This window comes from Pararge aegeria, chromosome 11 (genome assembly GCF_905163445.1).
Source record: "Pararge aegeria chromosome 11, ilParAegt1.1, whole genome shotgun sequence".
Lineage (NCBI taxonomy): Eukaryota > Metazoa > Arthropoda > Insecta > Lepidoptera > Nymphalidae > Pararge > Pararge aegeria.
In genome coordinates this window covers 14,902,747-14,929,600 of record NC_053190.1, presented here as the reverse complement: position 1 = coordinate 14,929,600, position 26,854 = coordinate 14,902,747, and the positions used below count along the sequence as shown (strand labels likewise).

At 35.5% G+C, this 26,854-nt stretch overlaps 1 protein-coding gene across 1 annotated transcript in view; it reads right to left on the bottom strand.

Moving 5' to 3' along the window:
- Nucleotides 1–1,034: 1,034 nt before the first annotated feature.
- Nucleotides 1,035–26,854, bottom strand: part of LOC120627429 (igLON family member 5-like) — a 60,956-nt gene continuing 35,136 nt past the window's right edge. Inside the window, exons 3-7 of the mRNA XM_039895430.1 lie at nucleotides 24,933–25,132; nucleotides 12,218–12,428; nucleotides 11,375–11,502; nucleotides 3,461–3,629; nucleotides 1,035–1,223 (exon numbers count right to left, since the gene is read on the bottom strand). Coding sequence (XP_039751364.1) covers nucleotides 1,096–1,223; nucleotides 3,461–3,629; nucleotides 11,375–11,502; nucleotides 12,218–12,428; nucleotides 24,933–25,132 — 836 coding nt within the window. The 3' untranslated portion in view covers nucleotides 1,035–1,095. The remainder of the gene's footprint in view (nucleotides 1,224–3,460; nucleotides 3,630–11,374; nucleotides 11,503–12,217; nucleotides 12,429–24,932; nucleotides 25,133–26,854) is intronic.

Sequence of the window (26,854 nt, the reverse complement as noted above, 5' to 3'; positions counted from 1 at the left end):
TAGTCACGTACCCGGGTTCTGTGTGTTCTTAATTCTAATATAATTATATTAGTATTAAAATTAAAATGCCAATTATCTTTGCTCTAAGAAAGAAGTTGAAATTTTTACCTCATCTCCCAAAAACACTAATAAAAAGTAATCATACCTCAGACGATAAGTGTTTAATAACAAAATATGTTTTTCAGTAAATATTAAAAATATAAGCAGAAAATGCATCACGTATCGTTTAAGTTTACTGATAAATAATCCGCCCGATAATTTACAACTTGACAAGTTGCTTAACGGGCTGAGTTGACAATTTATCGAACCGTTACCATACGAGTAAAAACTTTGTCAAGTAAAACTTTTATACAATACTAACAATGTTTTAGTTCGTTCTTAATGAGCGGTAAACACACTTCTTTGTTTACAATCCTCAATTTACAAATACAGCTATTGTTTGTTTTACAAATATTTCTGTACTATATATAACTCATAACTTAAACTGTTTACCAATATTTTTCTTTACCAAATGCCTTACATTCTATGCCCGTCATTCGCAGTAAAAATATGTACTTATCTAGACAACCACCATGTGTATGAAAACAAAATGTATCCAGGTAGGTTTGTATATAGTTTATTCAGATATGCTATAAACAGTTCCCTTTCGAGTCAGCTGAAGGAACACGAAAAATGCGTGCAATAAACTCGATTGTACAATATACCGTAACCGTTGCAGATCATAAAATGACTAACGTTCTTTCAGTTCTGTTTGAATTATGAACGCCACTCGATTTGACTTTTACGCTATGTACAACTTTACTAAACTCCGAACTAATAAAGAAGGCATTGGTACTGATTTCCTGGATGTGTATGAACGGAGACGTCTGTCAGAACGTCTCTAGGGTGTCTCAAGTTCCGGTCACCCGGAAGCTGGAACCCCGCAAGCCTTAATATATCTAAATAAATCCTTAGGCCTAAACTACCCAGAGGCATTGAGATAGTTATGTTTCTAAAATTCTGGTTCAAATTTTTATTATTATCGGTATAAATAAACAATAATATAATAAAATTATTCACTCATTCAATATTAGACCTGCAATTGTGAGGTTTAACTCACGTCCCAAACTGTAGATGGTCTGTAAAGAATACTAGAAATACAGCTAGAAAAGTACACATTATCGATACTATAAAGTCCAAGGACGATTTTGCGCAGCCCTGCTGCATGGCTGCTGGATGTTCACCTAAAAAAGAAATACAGTACCCTAAGTATTAAGTAGTATTTTCTCCCTCGAAGATTCGAGAAGTCGTTTTCGAGTATAAAGCCACTTGAACATCACAGTGAAATGGATCTTAAACATATTGATTTAAGGCCCAATTCTTCAGCTTGGATTTTTGCGGATTTTAGCTAGGCGATTTTTAAAACGAGTGGCATTAGGTTCATTTTACTTTGACGATACAGAGTTTGATATGCGAAAATGACTCCTCGATTGCGAACACGCAAATCTTGTACTAAGAATAAAGGCTGTTAGAGAAAATTAATGTTCATGAATGTGAAAGTGTGTGTTTTGAAGTGATCGAGTATGGACTTTAGAGTGACATAGGCTACTATTTATCCCGAAGTAAATTTTCGGTTCCTAGGAGATAGACAGAATCAGTGATTTTATTGGTACACGTCTCCATGCTAAAAGAGTTGAGTAGATTTCTATTTAAGATTGGTAATAAGGTATTGGAATAATATCTACTTACACATGATACTGCTTGTTTCAGAAATCCACTAATCGAGTATATTATTACATAATATGCGAAAGTGTTGGTTTATTTTTCTTTCATGCAGCAACTTTCGTATTTACAAAATTAGGGGACAAGTCGGGATACAGTAAACTACACTCGCGCGAAGATCTGACCCTTATCCTTGCTAATATATTGAAAGTGTGTATATTTTATGGAATAATAAACTGTAATATTTTTAATACTAAAGTATGTATGTTTGTTTATTAGCCGGCTTAGCCACTAAGCTTAGTCACAAGATCAGCTGATCTTGATGAAATGTGGAAGATTGATACCTTGCATCCCGGAGATGGACTCAGTAACAGTGGCAAAAAAAAACGTAATACTCATTAGCATATTGAAAGTCGTAATTGCTCATAGCTTCAAAACTCTTAGGAAAAAACAAAATGAAATAACATTACGCAAAACTTCATGTATACAGTTTCACGATCTTGAACTCTTTTAAAGTCTATTTTGTAGTGCAAGCAAATAACAGGAAACGATCCTAACATCGAGTGACTCTGTAAAAGCTTTTCGTCGCATTATGCGACTTGATACTTTTCCTCTAAAGTATTTATAATATTTTCTATTTGATGTTTTAAACACGCGGAAATAACATAATTTTCAGTTAAGTTAAGCTGATAGTATTGTATTTTGTTACACGACTGAAATTTGATGTGTTAGATATTTAATTGTTTTTGACGTGACAACGTCTTATAATTCGATGGAGCCGGCTGCACGCACGAAAAAACATGACGTATGCGGCGTTCCTTCGCTCTGAGGCGTTCCATTCAATGCTTGAAGTGCAAGCGAGAGCGCGGAACGAGCGACAAAGAGTCGGCCTCCTCGTTCGACATCTGTCTCTCTCCTACTTGAGTGAGCGATGCGTCCGCGTGGACAGCTTCTATACAATAATACATTTACAAGTTTTCGGCAAGGATGAAGTGCAGTGAAAAATGAATGTGGTGTCACTTTATAGCAACGATAATATCTATCAAACAAATAAATTTTTTTTTTTTTGAAAAATGCAACCATTCCATCAGTATTTTCTTACGACGTTGTCACGTTCAACTATCGTCAGTAAGCCGACTTTACAGACAACCAATTTTTTTCCTTAGTATTAAAAACCACAAGCGGTGATAGCCTTGTGGTTAGGACTTCGGCTTCACTTTCTGGGAGCAGAGTTCGAATCCTTTATCTTTTATGAGTTAAGTGGGTTTTAAGCAATTAAAATAACACTTGATTCAACGCTGGAGGAAAACCTGCATGCCTGAAAGGTCTTCAATGCTCTCAAAAGTGTGTGGAGTCCACCAATCTGCACTGGGCTAGCGTGGTGGACCACGGCCTTAACCCTTCTCATTCCTTGAGGGTTAGTGGGCCGGTAATGGGTTGTAATGATGATGATGGTAAAATAATAAAAGTAAATAAGAAAGAAATATATTAAAATACAAAGATATTGTCATAGAGATACTTATAAGTTACTAGTTGCGGGCCGTGATGTTTCCCGCAGTTTACAAGTGATTTGTTTGCTTTATTAGGACATGAAGGAAAGACGATATCCGGACTGATATTTTCCCAGGACGAAATGTACCGTCCTTTCAACTCACTCTATACAAAAACTCAAGTCGATTCGTTGCTTGGTTAGGGCGTGAAGGAAGGACATACAAACAATTATACAAACTTGCGCATTTTTGATATTAGTATGGATTACCGGATAACACGTGGACTCTGATCGAGGCAGGTGGAGCATTATTCGGCCCACAAGTATACACGCCTGCGTCGTAGCCTCTGGCTTTTTGAACTAGCAGTCGACTCGTGCTCTTCAGACCTTTCTCAGTGACTAGAGATATACCACCACGCGCAGAGTCGAAGTTGATTATCTGTGTATTATAAAGATATAATATATTACTAATGAAATGATGACAGCATAGTGATCAAGAATTCGGCTTCACAAAGTCAAAGTCAAAGTCAAAGTCAAAAATATCTTTATTCAAGTAGGCCCACAGGTGGCACTTTTGATGCGTACATAAGAATTACACGGTAGTAAGATGATGGCGATAACCACATTCGTAAACTTAAAACTAAAGCTACGAGGGTTCCAAACGCGTCCCGGTCTAAGAAGAAGCCCACAACAAACTTAGCCGGGTGTTTTTTTTTTTTTTTTTTTGTTATCGCCATCTCACAATGTAATTTTAAATTATTAGAAGAGCAACCTGATTAGAGCAATAATTTACACCCAAGCTTTTTTATCGTTTACGTAGTCCTTTATACTATAATAGGACTTTTCTATAAGCTTACGTTTAATACAAACTTTGAACTTTTTAAGAGACATCTCCAAGATGTCAATTGGTAGTTTATTGTAGAATTGTATGCAATTTCCTTTAAACGAATTATGAATTTTATGTAACCTAGTATATTGCACTGTAAGTTTATTCTTACTTCTAATGTTTAAATTATTGCAGTCACATTTTTTCTTAAATTTAGAAATGTTATTATGGACGTACATTAAATTTTCAAATATGTACTGACTATACACTGTCATTATTTTAAAATCTTTAAATTTATCTCTCAATGACTCTCTCGGACCCATTTTGTAGATAGAACGAACAGCCCTCTTCTGCAGCACGAAAATAGTGCTAATATCAGCAGCATTACCCCAAAGTAAAATTCCATATGACATAATGCTGTGAAAGTAACTAAAATATACCAGTCTAGCAGTTTCTACGTCGGTCATATGGCGTATCTTCTTTACCGCATAGGCAGCAGAACTAAGCCTGTTCGATAAATTATTTACATGAGGGCCCCATTGAAGTTTAGAATCTAACGTTATTCCTAGAAAAACTGTCGTATCCTCCAGTTTCAGTTCCTCATTATTAAGTAGTACAGTGGTTTTCACGTGTTTAACATTAGGTAAAGTGAATTTTATACACTTGGTTTTTTTTCCGTTAAGAACCAAATTATTAGCTTCAAACCACTGTACCACTTTAGCGAGAGAGTTGTTTACGTCGTCAAAAGCTAGTTCACGTCGATTTATTTTAAAAGTCAGTGATGTATCATCGGCAAACAGAACTATCCCGTGTTTATCCTTGGCAAGGTAAGGAAGGTCATTAATGTAAATAAGGAACAGAAATGGTCCTAATATAGACCCCTGTGGGACACCTATTTTCATAACTGATCCATTAGACCGTTTTCCATTCACGTCGACTTTCTGAATTCTATCGCGTAGATAGTTACTCATTAAGTCTAGAGCTACACCCTGAATTCCATAGTGGTGTAGTTTCCTAACTAACGTTTCGTGTTGAACACAATCAAACGCCTTAGATAAGTCACAGAACACACCAAGTGCATCACGTGACTCCTCCCAGGCTTCAAATATGTTTTGTATTAGCTCAACACCTGCGTCGATTGTTGAGCGACCCCGTGTGAAACCAAATTGCTTAATATGAAGTAAATTATACTTATGAAAATGGTAAAGTAATTGATTTAAAATGAGTTTTTCAAAGATTTTACTGAAAGTGGGTAGTACGGATACTGGTCTAAAGTTAGTGGGGTCAGAAGTACTACCCGATTTAAACAATGGAACTATTTTACTAAGTTTCATTAAGTCAGGAAACACACCACAATCTATACAATTATTAAATATTAAGGCTAAATCGGGTGCAACAATATCAATTAATGATTTGACAACGTTTACGGAAATGCCCCACAGATCATTTGTTTTTTTATTAATTAATAATTTAAAGGCTTTAATAACGTTAGAGCCACTAACATGCGTGAATTTAAAAGAATGGTTACACTCAGGCACATTTTCCTTTAATAGAGAGAGAGCCATGTCTGGTGAAGAGTTTAATGATTCTGTTGTGGAGACGGGAATGTTGGTAAAGAAGGTTTCAAAAGCAGTAGCCACCTCGAAATCTGTTGTTAAGGCTTTATTATCTACATTAAGTTTAAAATTAATATTTCGTGGTGTTACTCTTCCCGTCTCCTCATTAATTATGTTCCAAGTAGTTTTGATTGCATTGCTGCTATTTTTAATTTTATTTTTGATGTATCGCGTCTTTTCTAAGTGGCAAGCGCGTTTAAAATTCTTGGAAAACAATTTAACATAATCCCCAAACTTATCACCAGTGTTAAATTGACGTTCAGCATACAATTCGTACAGCTTTTGCCTATTTTTATGAAGTTCAACTGTCGCCCACTCACTAAAATTTAATGTATCAGTAATCACAACCGACTTACTAGTAAATATAGAATGAAATAGTCTATTAAAGGTATTGAAAAAGGAGCTGTACATTGCATTTGGAGTCGCCCCTGAGGGTAGGAATGGGAGGTCATTTACTAGGCTATATCTCATTTTCTCTATGCGGTTGGATGTTACAGGAACAAATGTTATTTTACGTTTAGAAACATTTTTCTTCACATTTTCAAATTGAATAATTTGACCACAATGATCAGAGTCTAATTTACTAATAATATTTTTGCTTATAGGAATTATATTTGTAAAGATGTTATCCAAACAGGTGGCGCTAGTAGCAGTTATTCTTGTGGGCTCCATGAACATATTTGATAGATTGTAAGTTTTAAATAAATTCAATAACTTGATACTTAAAGAGTTATTTTCTAAAATGTTTACATTAAAATCTCCGCATATTATTAACTTTTTATTACACTTTGATATTTTAAATAACACTTCATCCATTACCTTTTCAAAAAGTTCAAAGTTTGACAAGGGTGGCCTATAAACAGTAACAATTATAAATTGCTCTAGTTCAACCGAGGCTAGCTCTATTGTCCGTTCAACAGAAAGGCTAACAATATCGTTTCTGTTTTTAAATTTTAAATTTTTATTTAATAAAATTAAAGAGCCTCCATGAATCGCTGTAACCCTGGTGAACGAACTACCAACCTGGTGGTTACCAAAATTAAACAAATATTCATGGGTTTTCAACCAGTGCTCAGTTATACATAAAATGCTAATGTTAAAATCATTTAAAAATAATTCAATCTCTAAGTCTTTTCCTCTAATACATTGAATATTTTGGTGAACCAAGTTGATATAATTAGAATTAGATTTTTTATTATATTTTTGGTTTAATAGTACATTGTGCGACCCCTTACTATAATTTTTTTCATATATGCCTGAGGGAGACTCAGTTGTCTGCTTTTCTAAGCAAGAGAAAGCCTCTGTTGTCTCCTTAACTAGTTTAAACTAAAATGACTTGGAATAATTTCCAAGGTTTTCATGTCAAAACTATTACACTGCTCAATAAAAGCAGCTGGTTTAGCCAAGTTCTTGGCTGTTATGGTAAAAAAATACGATAGCGAAACAGCTATCTGTTGTTTAAAATAGTGTGATAGGTAATATCTATCTCGGTACAAATTATAAGTAGGATTAGCACATTTGCTAAAGTCTATAACATGAAATTTCTTATTATATGTACATAAATTGTACAAAGTCATATTTAAATTATACCTAATAGTATTTTCTTGGTGTGGCAAGTTATGAAAATAAGGAAATGTGTATAATACAATACTATTTACATTTAATGTATTTAAAGAATCAATAAGTTTAATCAGCTCAGGTTTGTTAACATTCCCTCTATTTCCCATTATGATAATTAAATTAGTATTACAGTCAAACATATTCCTATTTCTACAAATTGCAGCTACAATAGCTTTTAAATTTGAGTTGGGTAAACAGTAGTTCAAAACTGTGTGTCCATTCAACTGAGAGTTAAGATATAAGCCCATGTTACATCCAATTTCATCGCTGTACATAATTGTTTTTATTGAACTGCTACTATGAGCATTTGCTTCAATAAAGGAATTATTATTAATATTTATGTTTTGTGATTTTGAGTTACTTAACCTGACACACACCTTTCTCACATTAGAGGGTGATGACACTGATGACACAAACTGGGGATGACTGCCTATACTATCAAAACTATGGGTAGATAGTGATGTTAATTTACCACTGGGTTGGTCTGTCTTATGCCATTCATCTGAAGTCTGTGTGTACTCAGATATCATTTGCCTTTGATACATATCAAACTTTACTGCCAGTGTACGTAAAGAAGTCTGTAATCTGGCTATTTGTGCTTCTAGGATTTGTGTGTCAGATTCATAACTTAATCTATTACTTTCTAACTGTGAACTATACATTTTAATTTCATTCAATAATTCTAAACGTTCTTTCTTTGGTTTCAGAGATTTAACAGAATTTTTATGTACTTTTAACAGTTTCTGTGTTTTTTTAATATATCGGTTAACTTTGATATACTTTTTTAGTTTCCTACTGCTGCAGGGATTGACTACTGTATCTGATTTGACTATCAATAAATTAGAGAAGTTGGTATTAGCAGTAGACATGTCAGCAGCAGCAGTAACCAACTGTGGGGCCCTATCAACTAATTCTTCATATAGGCTTTGAGTGTGTATTGCTGTTGTGTTATGGGCTGCATCTTCCAGTTCGGTGATCTGGTGGTGGGCATCACTTAGCTCCCGCTGCAGGGTAGTAATCTGGCTCAGAGCCTCCTCATACTCAGCACGGCACTCATCAAACCTATTTACTAATAACTGAAGTCTATCCCGCTCTTCTACAATGTCTACATACTTTATGTGCAAATCCGATAGTGCTAATTTTAGTCTATTATTATTCCCAAGGACTTCTAATAATTCCTTTTCGTTTTCGTCTCTTTCATTATTCAATTGGGTGCATAGCTCCTTGCTTGCCTTTAATTCTTTCAGGGCCAATTGTAATTTGGATTGCTCCTGGCGCGCTAAGGCTCTGCGGGTCATCATTTTGTAATTAATTAATTAATGAAACAAGGAGTAATCACCCAAAGAATGCGAAATGACAGGTAGGTTTCGGTATTGCAGTGTATTGTTATAACAATTGCAGCGTTACACTTGGATAACGGGCAATTGCATATACACGTATGTGTTTTTTATGCGCTAAATAGTTGTTTCAAAGCCAAAACAGCTACTAGCACTCTTTAAAAACACCAAAACAGAAGTTTAAAATTCAAGTTTTACTAACCTAACTGTCACTTTGTTTACATCGACGAAAACTTTTCTTACGCACTTTTAACACTTAAACTATTAATATATACTACTATTTATTATATAAATTAGGCGATTAAATTGGATTTGGGCACTAAAAACACACAAAATAAATTAAAATAACAAAATAAAGTACAGAGATCTTTGAACAGCTGTTATAGGCGGTGTTGCCACACCAAGAATCCTCTTCACTTGTCAAAAGTAATCACTGAAAATGTTTCAACTTAGTTTATATGAAAAATAAATTTGCTTCTTTTGATTTAATATTTTTAGAGGGTGATTCCTTATGAAATAGAATGATGCACCCTTTAACAGTATTACGTAATTCCATTACACGTTGTATATGCATGTAGATGTATGTATGTCTACGCTTTACCATTCTAGCGCAGCACGTCACATTAGAATTATGCATCTAAGTGATGCGAAGCCATTTTTGCCCTAGAAAAAATCGCTAAACTAAACAAAAAATCATTCTTAATTCTTTCATGATAAGACAGTTGAAGTTGATGATTAAACGAATATAGCTATCAACTTGTTTTTTTATTTGACCGTACAGGTGGTCAAATAAAATAACAAGTTAATAGTAATCACTAGCAGCTACTCGTAACGCTGTACAATTTGTGGTCCATAGGGGCTTATGTTATAGTACCCGCTTAGTTCTGTATTAGAAAAGGAAAAAGGCTTCTAGACAAAGTGGGTTGGGAGCTTAAGCCGCTTCGCTGAACCACTGTGGGTTTTAATAACATGGAATTTATTCTGAGTTGCTTTCTTGCAATGTTTTTCTTCATTATGTTTTGGAACCAATTTATATTGTTATTAACATTTCTGTTGAAATGAAATCGTTTAAACAGTTTCTTTTTTATTTCTTAAAGACCGTTAAGTTTAGCGGTTTTATTTGTGTAGCTTACTGACAAGTATACTATTGAACGCAGTACTCGCAGAAATCGTCTGAACTAAAAGATCGGTAGGTACTTACGTAGATCAGTTTTCTAAGCTTATGCAAATAATTTTATACATCATTCACATATAATACTAGCGGACCCCAACGCCATCTGTCGGGCTAATTTGTGAATCCTAACCATCCAGGGTGCCACCCAAACGTATACCAAAAAAGTCATTCAAATCGGTCCAGCCGTCTAGGAGGAGTTCAGTGACACACACACACACACAAGATAGAAGATAATTTATATATAAAGAGTTACGAATGGTTCTTCTACGTAAGTAAAATATTTTAATATTGTTTCCAACTTTGAGTACATTTTTAGAACAGAATATTAGTTTCCGATTAAAATAATTCGATTTAAAATTCTTTTGCTTACTTTCCTGCTCCTAATTATTTAACGAGGCATTTATTTCAAATCAAATTTGTCTTAAAAATGAATTCTTATCCCATTTTAGTTATTTGTCAAGTTAATTACGTAATTTATGAAGTAAAATGAACATTATATATTTCCAAGAATGTTGTGCCAAAGTCCTTAGATTTTATAAATTTTTAGACAATGGGTTCTCTCAAATGTACGAGAAAGCACACAAAAGATTTGGCTGGGAATTTTGTAGCAAACAATTTCAAGGCCAAAAAACAGTTTCAAGACAACTTTCAATCTTGTTTCATATTATGTAAAATCAAGATACAACTTTCTTTATTACATTATCGGTAGTTGAAAGATGTAAGTAAAAATAGACTGAAGTCCTCTTTACGTACCAATTGTATTTTCTTCGTTTCCATTATTTGATAAAAAGGCTATTTAACATAGTTTCTACCCAGTATCATAAATACCTTGAAATATTACCTGAAGAAAGGAATAGCACTGTTTTAGGCTTACTACCTATTAAAAATTCATAGATTTGTGTACAACTATAACTCTTGTGAAAGAGTGAAGGAAAATAAACTATGTTGGGTCCTGTTGTTTTCAAAGTTTAAAAATATAATGTGTATACAATCAATGTCATCATTATTTCCACCGATAGACGTCTACTGTTGGTAACAAAGGTATTTTGTAAGGACTTACACACTCCACGGTTCTGTGCCACATGTGTCCAACGACTCACTGCAACTCATTTGATGTCGTGTGTCCACCTATTGTCGGGTATACCAACCATTCAAGTGCCCGTCCAACGAATTTTGGTGCTCCGTGCAATGTAACGCCACTTTAGCTTCGCTACTCATTCAGCAGCAGAATCATTTCTTTTACATATGTCATTATTCCTGATTTTATACATTAAAAATACTTCGAGAATAGCTCTCTCCGTTGCCCACTTAGTGACTCCGAGAAATTGCTTATGAGCAGGGTATTTTATAACGAACCTTTTATTTTTTATTTCTTTTATAACTTTTCTGTTTATCGTTTTAAGGTTTTGTTGTAGAAGATAAATTATATATTATTCCAAAATCAACATCCTCACTATAAACGTAAATTTTATAAGAGGATTGCTTAATAAATGTGTGAAAATAAGATTTGAACAAAAAAAAACTAGATGAACTTAAGTTTGTTTGATAGTTTTACATTTTATTAAAGTTAAATATTCTAAGGTTTTCTCTACTTTAAACATTAAAACTAACCTGATCTCTGTGAGTCCACGTAATTGAGATGGGTGGTTCGGGCGTATGCCGAACTGTACAAGTAAGATTGATAGTTGACCCCGATTGTATAAATAATTCAGCTCCGCTTGATATCGTTGTCTCTGGTTCTAGACAGATGAAATAGAATTAGTTTGTGCGTATAATATAAGATACTATTACGTGTATATATTGTGTGGTAGAACAACGAATTTATTTAAATATTTATTCAGGAGATGTGGGAAGATGAGGGAAGATGATCAGATGTTTAGAAAAAAAAGGCCAGAAGGACCATGGTTTAAAAACATCAAATGTAATAACGTGTTAGTGTAGCTAGTTGTTACTTGTTACGCGATGTATAAAAATGTAAGTGAATTGGTTTGGGACTATAAATGTATTGGATAGAAGCAGGCGTTACTCTGCGGTCAAGAGATGTTGAACAATTATTCATTGTAAAGTGACAAACAAACATCACCTGAGGATGCTCTTGTTATTTTTTCGGAGCAAAACGTACGTAGAGGGTACATTGCCGAAGATCTATTTGGTGTGGAGTATTAGGATTGAAGAAATTATAAATTACACCATCTCCTGCTTTTTGCGGAGTATAGAAAATTAGGCTTTATTTTCATGATACTATAAATGTAGATCATTGTTGCAATGCTGTATTCCGGTTTGAAGCGCTTGCCGATGTAATATAAGGCCTAAAACCTACGCCTCAGGTTGATGGACCCAGCCCCCAGGGTGTGACGTAGGTAAACCATCGCTTATAAACATTAGCTGGGCCATATGCTTAGTCCATCAACTGTTACTACAAAATTAAAAAGCTGACCTTATGATTATACTCACCAACAATACTTAGAAATACGGCGTGACCAATCGGTGGTGTAGTAGATATCTGACATTCATACTGCCCAGAGTCCCTTCGCTGTGGACTTCGTATCCTTAGAGCCCATTCTTCTGATCTTGGCCTGTGTTGAGCTTCGAAGCGTTGATCTGATGTGTAGGTGTACCGGCCCACTGTCAGCAGGTGGATGTCTCGGTGCCGTACCCACGATACCTTTAGATATCATAATACAATTTAAAATACGAAATACATTTATCATCTAATCATCATCATCATCATGTCAACCAATGGACGTCCACTGCTGGACATAGGCCTTTTGTTGGGAATTCCAAATACCACGGACTTGTGCCACTTGGGTCCAGCTGCCTCCTGCGACTTGCTTGTTGTCATCCGTCCATCTTGTCACCTCGTGGTGGATCTACCAAAACTGCGTTTAGCGGTACGAGGTCGCACCGGTAAACGCAGCGTTCAAGCACCTTGGGACGCCAACCGTTCCCCGAGCTATTTGCTCCACCCACTGCCAATTTAGCTTAATGACTCTTTGAGCTACTTCATTAACTCTGGTTCTTATAAGCCGCCTCATACCTGATTTGATAGAATAATAAAAATAATCAATATTTTTTTTAATCTGAATATTTGGTTTCATTTTTATCATGCCTTATTTATTTTCATATAGTAATCCTAAGTTGTTTTTTTTTATCTACATTAACACTATCTTTTGTCAACGTTTGTGAAGGCTTTTTTTTAATCTCGCGAGAATTGTTTGTTTTCCTGGGAAAAAAATAGTCTACCTATCGTCTTCGTCCTATCAAGTACTTAAGCCGAGAAGGATTTTAGCCGTTGTCCACGCGACACCGAGATAGTGCGAATTAGTTGCCTTCAAACGCATTTAAGTATTATTGAGAACCCTAAGACATGCAGGTTTCCTCATGCATGTGATATTAATTCCATCATCATAATATCAACACACAACCAGCCAACTACAGAGCACGGGTGAGACCCACAATGGAAGGGTTTAGGCCGTAGTCCACGCTGACCCAGTGCGGGTTTGTGGATTCCACACGCCTTTCAGAATATTATGGAGAATAACCTTAGGCATGTAGGTTCCCTCACGATGTTTTCCTTCACCGTTGAAGCAAGTGATATTTATATTGCTTACAACGCACAGTACTTAGAAAAGTTACAGGTGGAGATTGGATGCAAACTCGGACCCTCGAAAGTTTAGCCGTAGTCCAAACCACTAGGCTATCACACATACATTTTGCAGCTTTGGGAATCGAACCCACAGTCTTGGACTCAGAAAGAAGGGTCGCTGCCCAAGACGCCAATCGACAGTCAAAATGTTCGAGGTACGGAGACAAATTTGGTACCCCGGCTAAAGTTTTAACCACGACGTTATTATATATAATAATTTATCCCATCTTAATAATCTATATAATTTCTGCGGCATCAGTTGTCTCCCGGAGATTTTTATTAAATAATTGTTCAAGTAGTTTGGATGTCCAGTAAAACGAAATTTCTTGCAGTCAAGGCGACGAAGGTTCACTACAACTCGTTAGTTAAGAGCTCCTACTGAGACAGTAATTTCCCTTTGAGTGCTCGAAAACTTTGCAGAAATTGCTTTTATGTTAACCGTTTCGTTTGCATGTTAAAACTGTTCTGCTTATTTTGTGCTTACTACATTTTAGCGGATGTCACAAAACCTTTTAAAATATTTAACTTAACATTATAAGTATGAATGAACGAATGAATGAATGAATACACTTTTATTGTACACCACATAAACATAACAAATTATAAGTACAAATTTAACAAAAAGTATACAATTTGGCGGCCTTATCGCTACTATGGGCCTCATAAGAAGGCTCAGAGTCACTCAGCGGGCGATGGGGAGAGCTATGTTAGGAGTGTCTCTACGTGATCAAATCAGAAATGAGGAGATCCGTAGAAGAACTAGAGTTACCGACATAGCTCAGCGAGTTGCGAAGCTGAAGTGGCAATGGGCGGGGCACATAGCTCGGAGAACCGATGGACGTTGGGGTCTTAAGGTGCTGGAATGGCGACCCCGCACCGGTAAACGCAGCGTAGGTCGGCCCCAAACGAGGTGGACAGATGACATCAGGAGAGTAGCTGGGAGCCGTTGGAGGCAAGCGGCCCAGGACCGTGCATTGTGGAACTCCCTACAAAAGACCTATGTCCAGCAGTGGACGTCAATTGGATGAGATGATGATGATGATGATGATCGCTACATAGCGATCTCTTCCAGGCAACCTACCTATGTGAACTGTTTGTACTTATATAAATTAATTTCACGTTTCATGCCCTATATCTGGGGTTGCCATAACTTCTAGGAGCCAATACGGGGCGTTTTCTCCTCCGATGCCCGAAACCCGACATGCGGCTTACACACCACATAGCATGCATGTGCAAGTAATCTCAACCGAAACAAAAATATAAAAAAAACTACATTATTGGATCAACGTTTTATTAATTAGTAATTACTATCTTTTGCCCGCGGCTTCGCGATACCAATGCCCGCGGCTACCAATTTTGGATTTGGTAAATTTTAACTACAAAGGTTTAAAAAAAGCCTTGCTGCTTACAGAAAAATATGCACATAAATTACTTAAAAAATCAAAAACTATCATATAAGATTTCATTACCTATTTGATGCTTTTAGAGTTGGAATTTTTAAAATTTGTGAAACACGTATTTCTTTATTTTTAATCGAAAACCTAAAATTAAAGTTTTACGGATGTAACTTGAAGAATAAATTGATAAATTAAGGATTTGATACAAACTTTCATCCCCCATTTAACCCTCTTAGGGTTGGAGTTTTCAAAAAACCTTTTTTAGCGGATGCCTACGTTGTAATAACTATCTGTGTGCAAAAATTCAGATCGATCCGTCAAGTGGTTAGTTAGAGCTGTGCGTTGATAGATCAGTCAGTCAGTCAGTCACCTTTGCCTTTTATAATTAATTATAAATTTATGAAATTACAAATTATTTTCAATTTATTTTTTTGCCCAGTCATATTTTGAAGTTGTATTTTGTCCACGAGATGATCAAATACGGTGAGAGTCCCTTATAAACGGAACGTCAACTCTATTCTATAATAAAATATACACGTTGATGTGTTTTTAAAAGTCATACATTTGTGAGATGATGACATTTGAAGAGTAAAAAACTGCATAACTGTTCCGACTTTATGCCACGTTTATTAATAAGGTCCACTATGTATCTACATGTTACTTGAGTAGCCTTCCATAATTCTCAACATCTCGCTGTGGGGCACATTCCTCATTTCTCATGGGAAAGAAAGATTCATAGCCAAGACTTCGGCACACTTCGGCAGGTTTCCCCGGCTTTTATGATTATTATGAGATGTTTATTAATATTGTTTATAACCGCCATGCCGCGTGAGTGTATGTACAGTGACCTATTATAGCTGTCGTTATTTCATTCGAGAACAAAGTAGAAAAACACTGCGGAATATTTTTTTCACATCGCTCGCTCGAGAATGCATTATTACATAGCCTACTATTGGAAGTTCAAGCATGTCAACACATCCTCTAGGCTTAGCGGGTAAGTAATGTTGTACTGGAGTCCCTAGCGACTTTCAATAAGGAACATCGCGCACGGCGTATGTGAATAAAATCTGTTCTTTCTAATATTGCTACCTCGTTCTAACGTATGATGGCAACCCTGTCACTCACCAGAGCCCGTGAAGCGCAATTATAGAGTATATATTGTAAATAATTACACCAAAACTTTATTTTATTGTTTCACGAGGTGTGAAAAGTAGAAATCTCAACTCAGGGTTAATAAAGCTGCCTTCGTTCGCCCTAAAACCCACGCTACATTCCGGATTCTACATGCAGCTCGCTCGCTGCGCTCGGGATTAACTCTAAAAACCCTCGTTTGCTTGGGATATATCCTGGTGCCCGTAACGTAAGACATTGCTTTGCGCTCTTGTTGAACAATGAACTAATACAAAATTATGAATACTGTGACCTTGGTAAGTAAAGAAAATCAACATTCCTTTAAAGGCTCCCATAACCTTCGTTTTTAGATTAACATAAAAAGTTTAGTGTTATTGGTGCTAGAGGTTTTGTATTTATGATAAGCTTGGCCGATGGCAATCTCGTAGGGTCCAAAGTGCGTAGTAAAGCGTCCCTATTGATAATATTGTACCTATACCGACAGTAAATATTTTCAGACTCCATTATAGACCGTACTAAATTACACGCATATTTACCCGACTGATATATTTATAGAAGGAAAGAAAGTTGTTTGTTTTCAAGGGATTGCTCAAAAGATAATAAATTAAACGTAATTTTTATAATCTTTGTTTCCACCTCTTCTTGAGCTCATCCATCAAATTATACTGCTGGAGAATAGATTTCATCAAATAAAGTGCTGTGAGACTGGTCTCAGAAGTGGGACGCAAAACAAAAAGAAACCGGTGATCAATCTACGTACCATTAATTGTTCCCGATCATTTACAATAGTAAATTTTTATTCGCAACCTTTACTAAACTAGATACCCTTTTTCTTTACTACAAGTTAGCCTTTCACTGCTGTCTCAGATGGTAGCGGGCTAACCAGGCAATGGCAGGTATATTAAACTTAAACCCCTTATCGGTTTCTACGCAGCAATCACTTTGCGGCACATTTTTATTGGTAGAGTTTACCGGCCGCCTCCCACAAGAAAGCCAATCTACTATGATGTTTAGTTAATTCAATATTTTCGAAACAAATAATAATTCTATGCATATAATATTAATAAATAATTTACTATTTGTTTCGAAAGTGTAAACTTTTCTATTAAAAATAATGAAAACTTGAAGTAAAATTAAGTTATAAAACATTTGTCTAGTTTGCTTCGTTGTGTGTTTTTTTCGTTTTAGTGAAAAATTAAAACTAGCATTAAAAGTTGATAACGCTAGAAGTATCAGAGAAACATCATATTACTCCGTAAATAAATAAAGTTTATCTTTCCAGTAAATAGGTACCTACTCACATATTTCCAAAGTATCCCACTGTATTCTAAGAAACACAAAATAACACTTTTGACGTATTTCTCCCATAAAATTACATACTTAGCATATAATTCATATTATCTTAAGTTGACGGGTAAAGTTGCTTAAGAATCAGTATTACAATTTTGAAAAGTTTATACGTATATGTTTATTCGATAATGGTATTTTTTCCAAACTTTGAATGGTCCATTATTTAACAGTAATTTTAAGGCTCTCCTGTTGCTAAAATGTTTGTGTAGCTTTTATGCTTTTGCAGTAAAACCGCCTTTGAACACAACTGTATTAATATAATATATAATTATTTTTTTCTTGTGTGTTTCTTACATTGTTTCAAAGTTTGTGCAATAAAGTATTTTAAATAAAATACATAAATAGAGGTATTTATGCAGTGTTATATATAAGACTAAAGCCCAACATTACTCAATATATATTTTTTAACATAGCTATAAATTAAAGCTACATATAGCTGATGATGGAGGTGGTAATCTGCACAAAGCGGGCAAATTATATAAAATGAAAAAGAACTTCCAGTACTAGTTATAAAAAACTTAAGGATAGGCATATAAAAAGCCTACCCTTAAGTTTTTCTAACTGGAACTGCAGATTTTCTTCATTTTATATCATGTGTATACCCTCTATGCACGCCACTGGTAATACTTAATACTTATCTTAATATATATAAATCTCCTGTCACGATGTTTGTCCGCGATGGACTCCTAAACTACTTAACCGATTTTAAATAAAATTGGCTCACCGTGAGCAGTCTGGTCCAACTTAAGAGATAGGATATCTTAGATCTTTAATTATAGTCGCAATTTTTTTTTATTGCAAATTATTTGTCACATGTTATATATATAGGTATATATATACTACAATACTCACTTAAGGCTAAGCGATACTGAATACTTTAAAAACAAAATCAAACGCAGACGAAGTCGCGGGCAACAGCTAGTAGCTTATAAAGTATTATGAGTGTGTTTTCAAGTATCTAACAAACTAACATCATCAACATCTATTATTTTCCCACAATTTGGAAAACCCTTCCAATCTCACAGGGGAGAAGAGCTTATCAATTGGTTATGGCTTCAGAAGGGCACCTTCAGAAGGGAATAGCTCTGAAAAAAGATTTGCTAGCATATGAAAGTCAAGGCTGTGTGTAGCCCGGCATTTGAATAATAAATTTAAAAAACTATGCTTCGGTTTTTGTTGTAATGCCTACAACCTCTCTTTTTTTCGTTGATACTCTATGTTACGGAATGGTTGATCTTATAATTCAAAAATTCAAAATTCTTTTATTCCAAGTAGGCCTACTTTATACGCGCTTTTGAAACGTCAAGTATGTATACCGAGAAGAGCCGGCGAGAAACTCAGAAGTTGCTCTTTTCCAACATCAACATTTACAATCATTTTTCTATCTTGCGGGATATGACAGCTTAACTGGCTGCTTCAAATCTACCTTGTCATTAAGAAATTCATTAAATGTTTAGTAACCACGCTGTATTAAATGTGTATGACCTTAGAAAACATGTTGTAGAAGCGTATACTCAACCCTACAAAGGAGTTCTGCACCTTTCGCAGACGATATTCAGATATCAATAATTTAATAAATAGGTTAAAAATTAAAGAAGATTATGAATTTACTAGTGAAGCCTGTGGGGGAATTTTTTAGGGTATAAATTAGTATAGGCCTGATGATATCTTTAGTGAGCGCTGAGGTTTGTAAGAGGGAGGTCCCTAGTTCGATCCCCAGTGGGGGAAATTTGGAAATTTATTATTTCTTACTTTTTCAGCCTGGTTAGACGTGGTTCTACCGTGACTAGTATCTCTATACCGACCGAGACGTGCCACCAATTTATTTTATCTGCAATGTAAATTGTTATCGCATGATATTAATTCGCAACCGATGAATTGTCACTCTCTCCGTTCCAAGCCATGTGGATGTTTTCTTTTCGAGACTTGAACAAGGGCTCGTGTAATTGGGTGTTGTATGATGATAAACTTTAGCGATAATTATGAATGAATGAATGAATAAACTTTTATTGTACACCACAAAAAGTAAATAAAAAAGAAAAGTATAACAAAACAATTTTGCAGCATTTTCGCTTCATAGCGATTTCTTCCATGATCATAATTTCTTCTTCTTCTCCTCAATATTGCATGTTGCTGCAACGTGAGACACTGTGTTTGACATCCTGGAGACATCCAAATGTACACAGTGTTCTGAGGATTAGGCTTGCTTACGGTTAGCGTCACAGATTTTGTGAACATCGCGTACACACTAAACTGTAACCTTTAAGTCGTACGTAGCGAGTGTGAGAAAATGGATACGCTATAACAATTTAGAAAATTAGACTTCGTGTCTTTTTTTATTCAACTATAAGTTAGCCCCTGATTCCAATAACACCTGCGGCTAACCTGTAAGGGTTATGGTAGCTACATCAAACCCATAACCCTAACTGGTTTCTGCGGTATCGTACCGGATGTTTAATCGCTTAGCGGCACGTCTTTGTCGGTAGGGCAGTAACTAGCCACGGTCGAAGCCTCTAACTAGACTAGATAAGAGAAAATAAAAAAATTATAAATAACTATAAATTTACAAAGTGCCACTCCTGGGGATCAAACCTCCTCACTTAAAATCGAATGCAGATCAGAATAAAATTATCACCATCCCTCTGCTTTCCGCGGGTTTCGTACGAGGCGACTTAAGGAATATAACAGTAGTCAAATAGTCCTCTATGCTACTACCATGTACTTTGATTACCAATCCGTCTGTCCAGCGTGGTCGATTACGGCCTTTGAGGAGGAGTACAGCAGTGGACAGAAATAGGCTATTGATTCATCGATTGATTAAATATTGTGTATGCATTCTCACCAATAGAACAATGAGGAAGTAGATGAGGTACTTTAAAGATATAGGAAATACATAAAATGTAAAAAGATAATAACCCGCACAAAACTGGTAAGAACCGAGTTCTAAAGTAACGTTATTTAAAACGACTCTTCGATACACTTTGAAAAAACATTAAAGAAACATATAAACTTTTGAATAAATTACAATTACTTGGGGAAACTTTGTCCGACGACGCGCAGGAATGTGGATAATATGCAAAGTAAAATTTTACGAGTGAAATTCATCAAAACTCTAACTGTTATCTTTGTTGGAGTACTTACTGAATATTTAAGTATGCTATAAATAAAGCTGTAAATGTCACTGATATAAACCTGCCTGGCTTCTAAATGGCCGATCAATTGAGCAGTCAAAAATATAGCTGTTACAATAACAAGCGGTTTATTATGTAGCGTCTAACAAAACCAAATCAGTTCACAGCGTTCAAATGCGTCATGATGTCAGAAGGGCTGATTAATTTAAATAGCCTGGTCAACCTAGCAGTTAAGCTTAAAAATGCAGCTACCATTTTTACACACTACTGACGTTTATAAGACGTATTAGAGTATGACTGGTATACGTTTTATTTCAGGTTCTACTTTTAGTTCTTGTCTTAGGATTCATTGTAACATTTTTAACACAAAGATAATCAAAATTGGAATACAATATTGTTATGGAAGGTGTACATAAGTTTATCAACTACAACTATTATAAAAGAATTGGCCTGTGGGCAAATAATTGGGTGGATTCGCTCATTCGGTATATAACTAACATTTCAGAAACCGGGCGTTAAATTATTGCAAAGTATTCAAAGTGAAGCAATTTCGTCACTGGGTATAGGTAACAGCTAGGGAGCTTTGTCCTAGAATAATTACAACCCTACCAGCAAAGAGGTAACGTCAAGCGATTTAGAGATTGAATTCGCGGCCGCGGTGAAACCTATCCGGGTTATGGGTTCAAGAAACTGCCATAGCCCTTTCAGGTTAGTGCATAATTACTGAATAATATTTCACTGATCATTTCGGTGCGATAACTGGCCAGCCACGCAATTTTCGTGATTATAAACAATCTATCTCATAAAACTGTTCCATCAAATGCAACTGTTTATGTTATTCATACATGCAGTGATAACGCACATCAGTTTTTTTTTTTTGCCTAAAATTGACCTAAAAGTTAGCCCTTGACTACACTGGTGGTAGTTATACCACTAATAGATTTCTACGCGACATCGGAACGTAACACTAAATCGGTAAGCGGCACGTCTCTTAGCCACGGCCAAAGACTCCCACCAGACGAGACCATAGAAAATTCAAAAATCATATATTCACAATTTGCCTCTACCGGAAATCGACCATCGTTGCGGCAGAGAGGTCGTAAAACTTTTATTTTTCTTTAATTAATCGTTAAACGTTTTAAATCCTAGATATTGGATAGAAGCAGGCGTTACTTTGCGGAAATCCATGATATATTATGAAAATTAAGCTTAATTTGCTTTAGTCCGCGATAAGCAGGAGAATCTGTATGGTGTAATTTATAATTTCTTCAATCCTTGTACTCTCCCCCTGCCCCTCTACGCACGTTTCACTCCGAAACCGGAGCATTCCAGGACAGTGGCGTGCATAGAGGGTATGCACAGTGTATGCAGATGATATAAAATGAAGAAAATCTCCATTAAGAGTTATAAAGAACTTAAGGATAGGCATTGTAAGCGTTATAAAAAGCGTACCCTTAATTATTTATTACTCGTACTGGAGATTTTCTTCATTGTATATCATCTGCATACCCTGTGCATACCCTGTATGCATGCCACTGTTCCAGGAGATATTGACTTTACAATGAATAACTGTTAAGCAATATTATTGTTAACAGAATTGTTAAGATTTAACAATTATTCATTGCAAAGTCAACATCTCCTTAATTTTCATAATATTTAAATCATAGATATAAAACTCGCCTGTATAAAAATCGCTGCAACTTTCGGGCCATGGACTAAGAGTTCGTTTTGCATACTAAATAAAATTTTAAAGCGCTCCACTACAACGTAGAGCACTGTTTATAAACAAAATAATAACGTGGTTTAACAAAGTTGCAGAGCTGCACTCTCTAGAATACGAAACATAAACTGTCGATAACCATATTTTATGCTGTTCAAATAAACATGAATACAGATGTTTATTCGATAACAACGTTTCCAAACGAGAAATGGAAAAACAGTGGCTTTGATCGTCAAACGGAACGCTATTGTTCGCTTCGTGGAATAAAAATAATGATACAAATATTATATTGGCCTTGATTGCATTAGGTCGAGCTTTTTATTAGGTCGAGTCTCTTGTGTCTCTTATTCGAGTGCAGTTTTTTTAATTATTCAATATCAAAGTTGGCTACGAACTCATCTGAATATTTTAAATTAAACTACAGTCTAATAAATGTGATTATGGTATAATATAAGTATAAAAGTTATAATAATGATATATTATAATAACATTAATTTGCCATACCCCGCGAAATTCAGGGGAATCTGTTTGGTGTAATTTATAATTACTTCAGTCCGTATACAGGACACCAAATAGGTCTTCGGTAATGTCCCTCTACGCACGTTTTGCTCCAAAACCGCAGCATCCTCAGGAGATGTCGACTTTACAATCAGTGGCGTGCATAGAGGGTAAGAGTTATAAATACTTAAGGGAAGGCTTTTTATAACTCTTACAATACTTAATTTTTTATCATCTGCATGCCCGTTGCATAGCCTCAATGCACGCCACTATTTAAAATGAATAATTGTTTAACAATTATTGTTAGTATAAGGATTGAAGAAATTAACAATTACACCATAAAGATTCTCGTGCTTTCGCGGACTGCGGAGTAGAGCAAATGAAGGTTAATTTTCATAATATATCATGGAATTCCGCAAAATAACGCCTGCTTCTATCCAATATGTGATTAAATAAATGTTTGTATAGTTTCATTAACGTAGTTGTCAACATCTTAAACGATGCACTTAGACTTATTCAGTAAAGTTCAATGTTGAATAATTAAAAAAACTGCAATCGAATAAGATAGACTATCTTCCAACCCTTTTAGAACACGTCAAAGTAAAGGGTATCACGAGTGCTAAATAAAACTAGTGCCTGTAACTTATGCCACATTTCTTGCGGTTTATAAAAAAAAATCTTGCGGAAGCCGTTGTTTTTCCTGGAATAAAAGGTATTGTACATATTTCCGTTTCTGAGAAGCAAGGTAACCCTATGCGAAATTATACCAAGGTCGCTTAGCTATGAAGCATAAACAAAAGCAATGTTTTAAACCGGTGTGAAAGTTTTCCATGTGTTTTCCTGGATATATATACATATTTCGATTATATTCGACTTATCGTCTGCGAAAGGTGCAGAACTCTACCGTGGGATTGAGTATACTATTTAAAAACATGATATCTAAGGTAATTCTGGACCTGAAAATGTATAAATTTAATCATTTCTTTAAGAATTTCTTTATGACAATATGGATTGGAAAAGCCGGCTCCACTCTCATCTCTCGAAAGATGGAAAAATGATTTTAAAAGTTGATGTTGGAAACAAATACTGTTAATTCTTGCCGACTCTTCTCGGTAGAATCTGCTTTCCAGACCGGTGTTAGAGTCACTACAAACAGACATTCTTGACGTTTCAAAAGTGCTTAAAAAGTAGGCCTACTTACGCGGAATTTATTATATATGTCTATTTCCAAGATGTGTGTGATGTGCCAAATTTCACTAAGATTAGTACAGGAATCGAGCTTCATATAGGCAACAAATAAACATCGAACGAACGGTTCATATGGATTTTAATAAAAACCGATGAAGTTGCAAGCTAGTGAAGAATATTTGTGTTTTATATTAAAAAATGTCACTCTCGCAGTTTATTAAACCGTATTCCAAAAAAAAAAGCAAAAATTTAATCGTAGTAAGTCCATTTGCCGTAAAATGACGTGGAATCAATGTTGCGAGCTTCCGCTGTAAATAAAATAACATTGGCTGAGATTATAATCCCACTAATTGTTTTGAAAACTCATTGTAGAAATATGTATTTCGCGGAAAATTTAATTCAGTACAATAATATTTTTGTAAAAACAAAATTTCCATTTAAAAAGCTCAGTTTGGTAATCCCAAAAGATTTTGAGGTTTCATTTAGTTTTAAAAGTATAGTTTTGTGGTATGATTTTCCCAGCGGTAACGGTTCCCATTTATATTTAACCCATATCCATAATAGGTTTTTACGTGACATGGTACCGGAACACTAAATCGCTTAGCGCCCTACCCGAAGCCTCCCACCAGACCAGGTCAGAGAAAATTCAGAAATTATAAATTGCCAAAGTGCCCCAGCTGGGAATCAAACCCGGGATCTCCATATTAAAACCACAGCGCAAGGAAGGTCGTCGAATAAATAAATATGCTACGACAATACACACATCGCAATCTAGCCACAAAGTAAGCGTAGCAGTTTGTGTTATACCTATACCTACCTAGGTACTAAGATAGAATATTTTTATAAATTATGTACTTATACATATAACCCCACACACTGAAAAACATTCATGTTCATCACACAAATATTATTCCAGTTGTTGAAATCGAACCGATGGCCTTGGACTCAGAACGCAGAGTAAGGGATAAGTTTTTGTCGAATATACGGCTAAATGTATTAAATTTTATAATACTACTTTTGTTTTTTCAAGGTACTATACGGTACCTGTTGATGAACGAGTCTGCCAATGATAGGAAGAAGATGAAGTTAATAATAAAAAAAAACTCACGGTTCTATTCTGTAAATTCTTGACGCGGCATAACAGCTTAACTGGGTGTCCCACTAGCCCGGTTATATTCCTCGGCGTATTAGGATCGAAGTATGGAGCATCTGGAGTATTGTGCCATTCCTGCAGGAATTCCGCGCGGAATTTCCTTGATGATATATCCACTGTCGTTTCGTCAAAAGGAGTTTCTGTACCGGACCCCGCTGTAGGAAGAAAATGAGTATTATTCAAAGATGTATAAATAGTTACAAACTGATCTACCGGGACTCATCCGTGAGCTCCCGTTAAACCTTTATTGGTTATTGGAGAAGGTCTATTTAAAATAGTTTTATATATTACAGAATAGTTTTACAGCCTAACTTAGTTTTATGTCCGGACTATGCGTCCCAGCTAATAATATTATATTATTAGCTGGGACGTATAACTCTTAACAGATAACAACTATATCTATAACTAAGAGTCTCTGAATCAAGCTGTGGATGAACAATCAAACAGACGGACATGGTGAACTTCTTTTTTGCCATTAAAAACCTTTCATTATTATTGACATTATCACACCTATCTATTTCTCACTACGGGGCATTGATCTTATCTCTTGTAGTAAAGAGAGTATCGAGCCTAGACCCACCAATCTGCTCCAATGTGTGTTGGTGGTAAATCCCAATACTTCATACTTTTTGGCCATACTAGGACCAGGAGCACATAATCCATGGATGCTATATATTATACAAATAAAGCAGTGCTTTCTTTTAGTTTTGTAATAGTTACTATCATCATCATCATCATATCACTCCAGCACGGGTCTCCTCCTACAAAGAAAAGGGGGTCAGGCCGTAGTCCATCACGCTGGCCTAGTGCGGATTGGTGGACTTCACTAACCTTTGAGAACATTATGGTAAACCCCCAGGTATAAATAAATACTACGACAATACACACATCGCCATCTAGCCCCAAAGTAAGCGTAGCTTGTGTTATGGGTACTTGTGTAATAGCTGATGAATATTTTTATGAATATAATACACATAAATACTTATAATATACATATAAAAACCCAGACACTGAAAAACAATCATGTTTATCACACAAACATTTTCCAGTTGTGGGAATCGAACCCACGGCCTAGGACTCAGAAAGCATGTTCGTTGCCCACTGCGCCAGTCGGCCGTCTAAATATGCAGGTGTCCTCGCGATGTTTCCTTCACTGTTGAAGCAAGTGCTATTTTAATTGCTTAGCACGTGCACTACCACGTACGCTACACAAAATAACTTAGAAAATTTAGAGGAGCGTGCTGGGCTTCGAACTCGGCCCCCTGAAAATAAAGACGAAGCCCTGGGCTTTCATCGCTTTAATAAGTAATCTATTCTACTAATAATAAAAGTCGTCTGTATTCTTTAAACCTCATTAGGACAGTGGCTCGACCAGGGATATGATCAAACATTGTACGTTTTATAGTCAGTAGATCATCGCGTTGGCGTTTGAAGAGTAAACAGTGGCCTAATTGCATTAATCTACATTAATGAATCTAATTACTAAACTTTTAATGAGCTAGGGCGAATGAGCTGACGGTTCCCTTAGCGGCAATGATAATATTATCATTGCTGGTATGGGAGAAGTTGTTATACATTATTATTATTATTATTGTTCATTCAAAAAAATCCAAGAAAAATAATAAATTATAAATATATTATGACATTACACACATCGCCATCTAGCTCTCAAGTAAAAGTTGCTTGTGCTATAGTTACTAAGATGACTGATATTTTTACGAATTATTTTTATTCATAAAATATTCTTCAATTATCTAGTTGAAGAATATTTTATGAATATAATACACACACAAACACCCAGACACTGAAAACATTCACATTCATCACACAAACATTTGCCAGTTGTGGGAATCGAACCCACAGCCTTGGACTCTGAA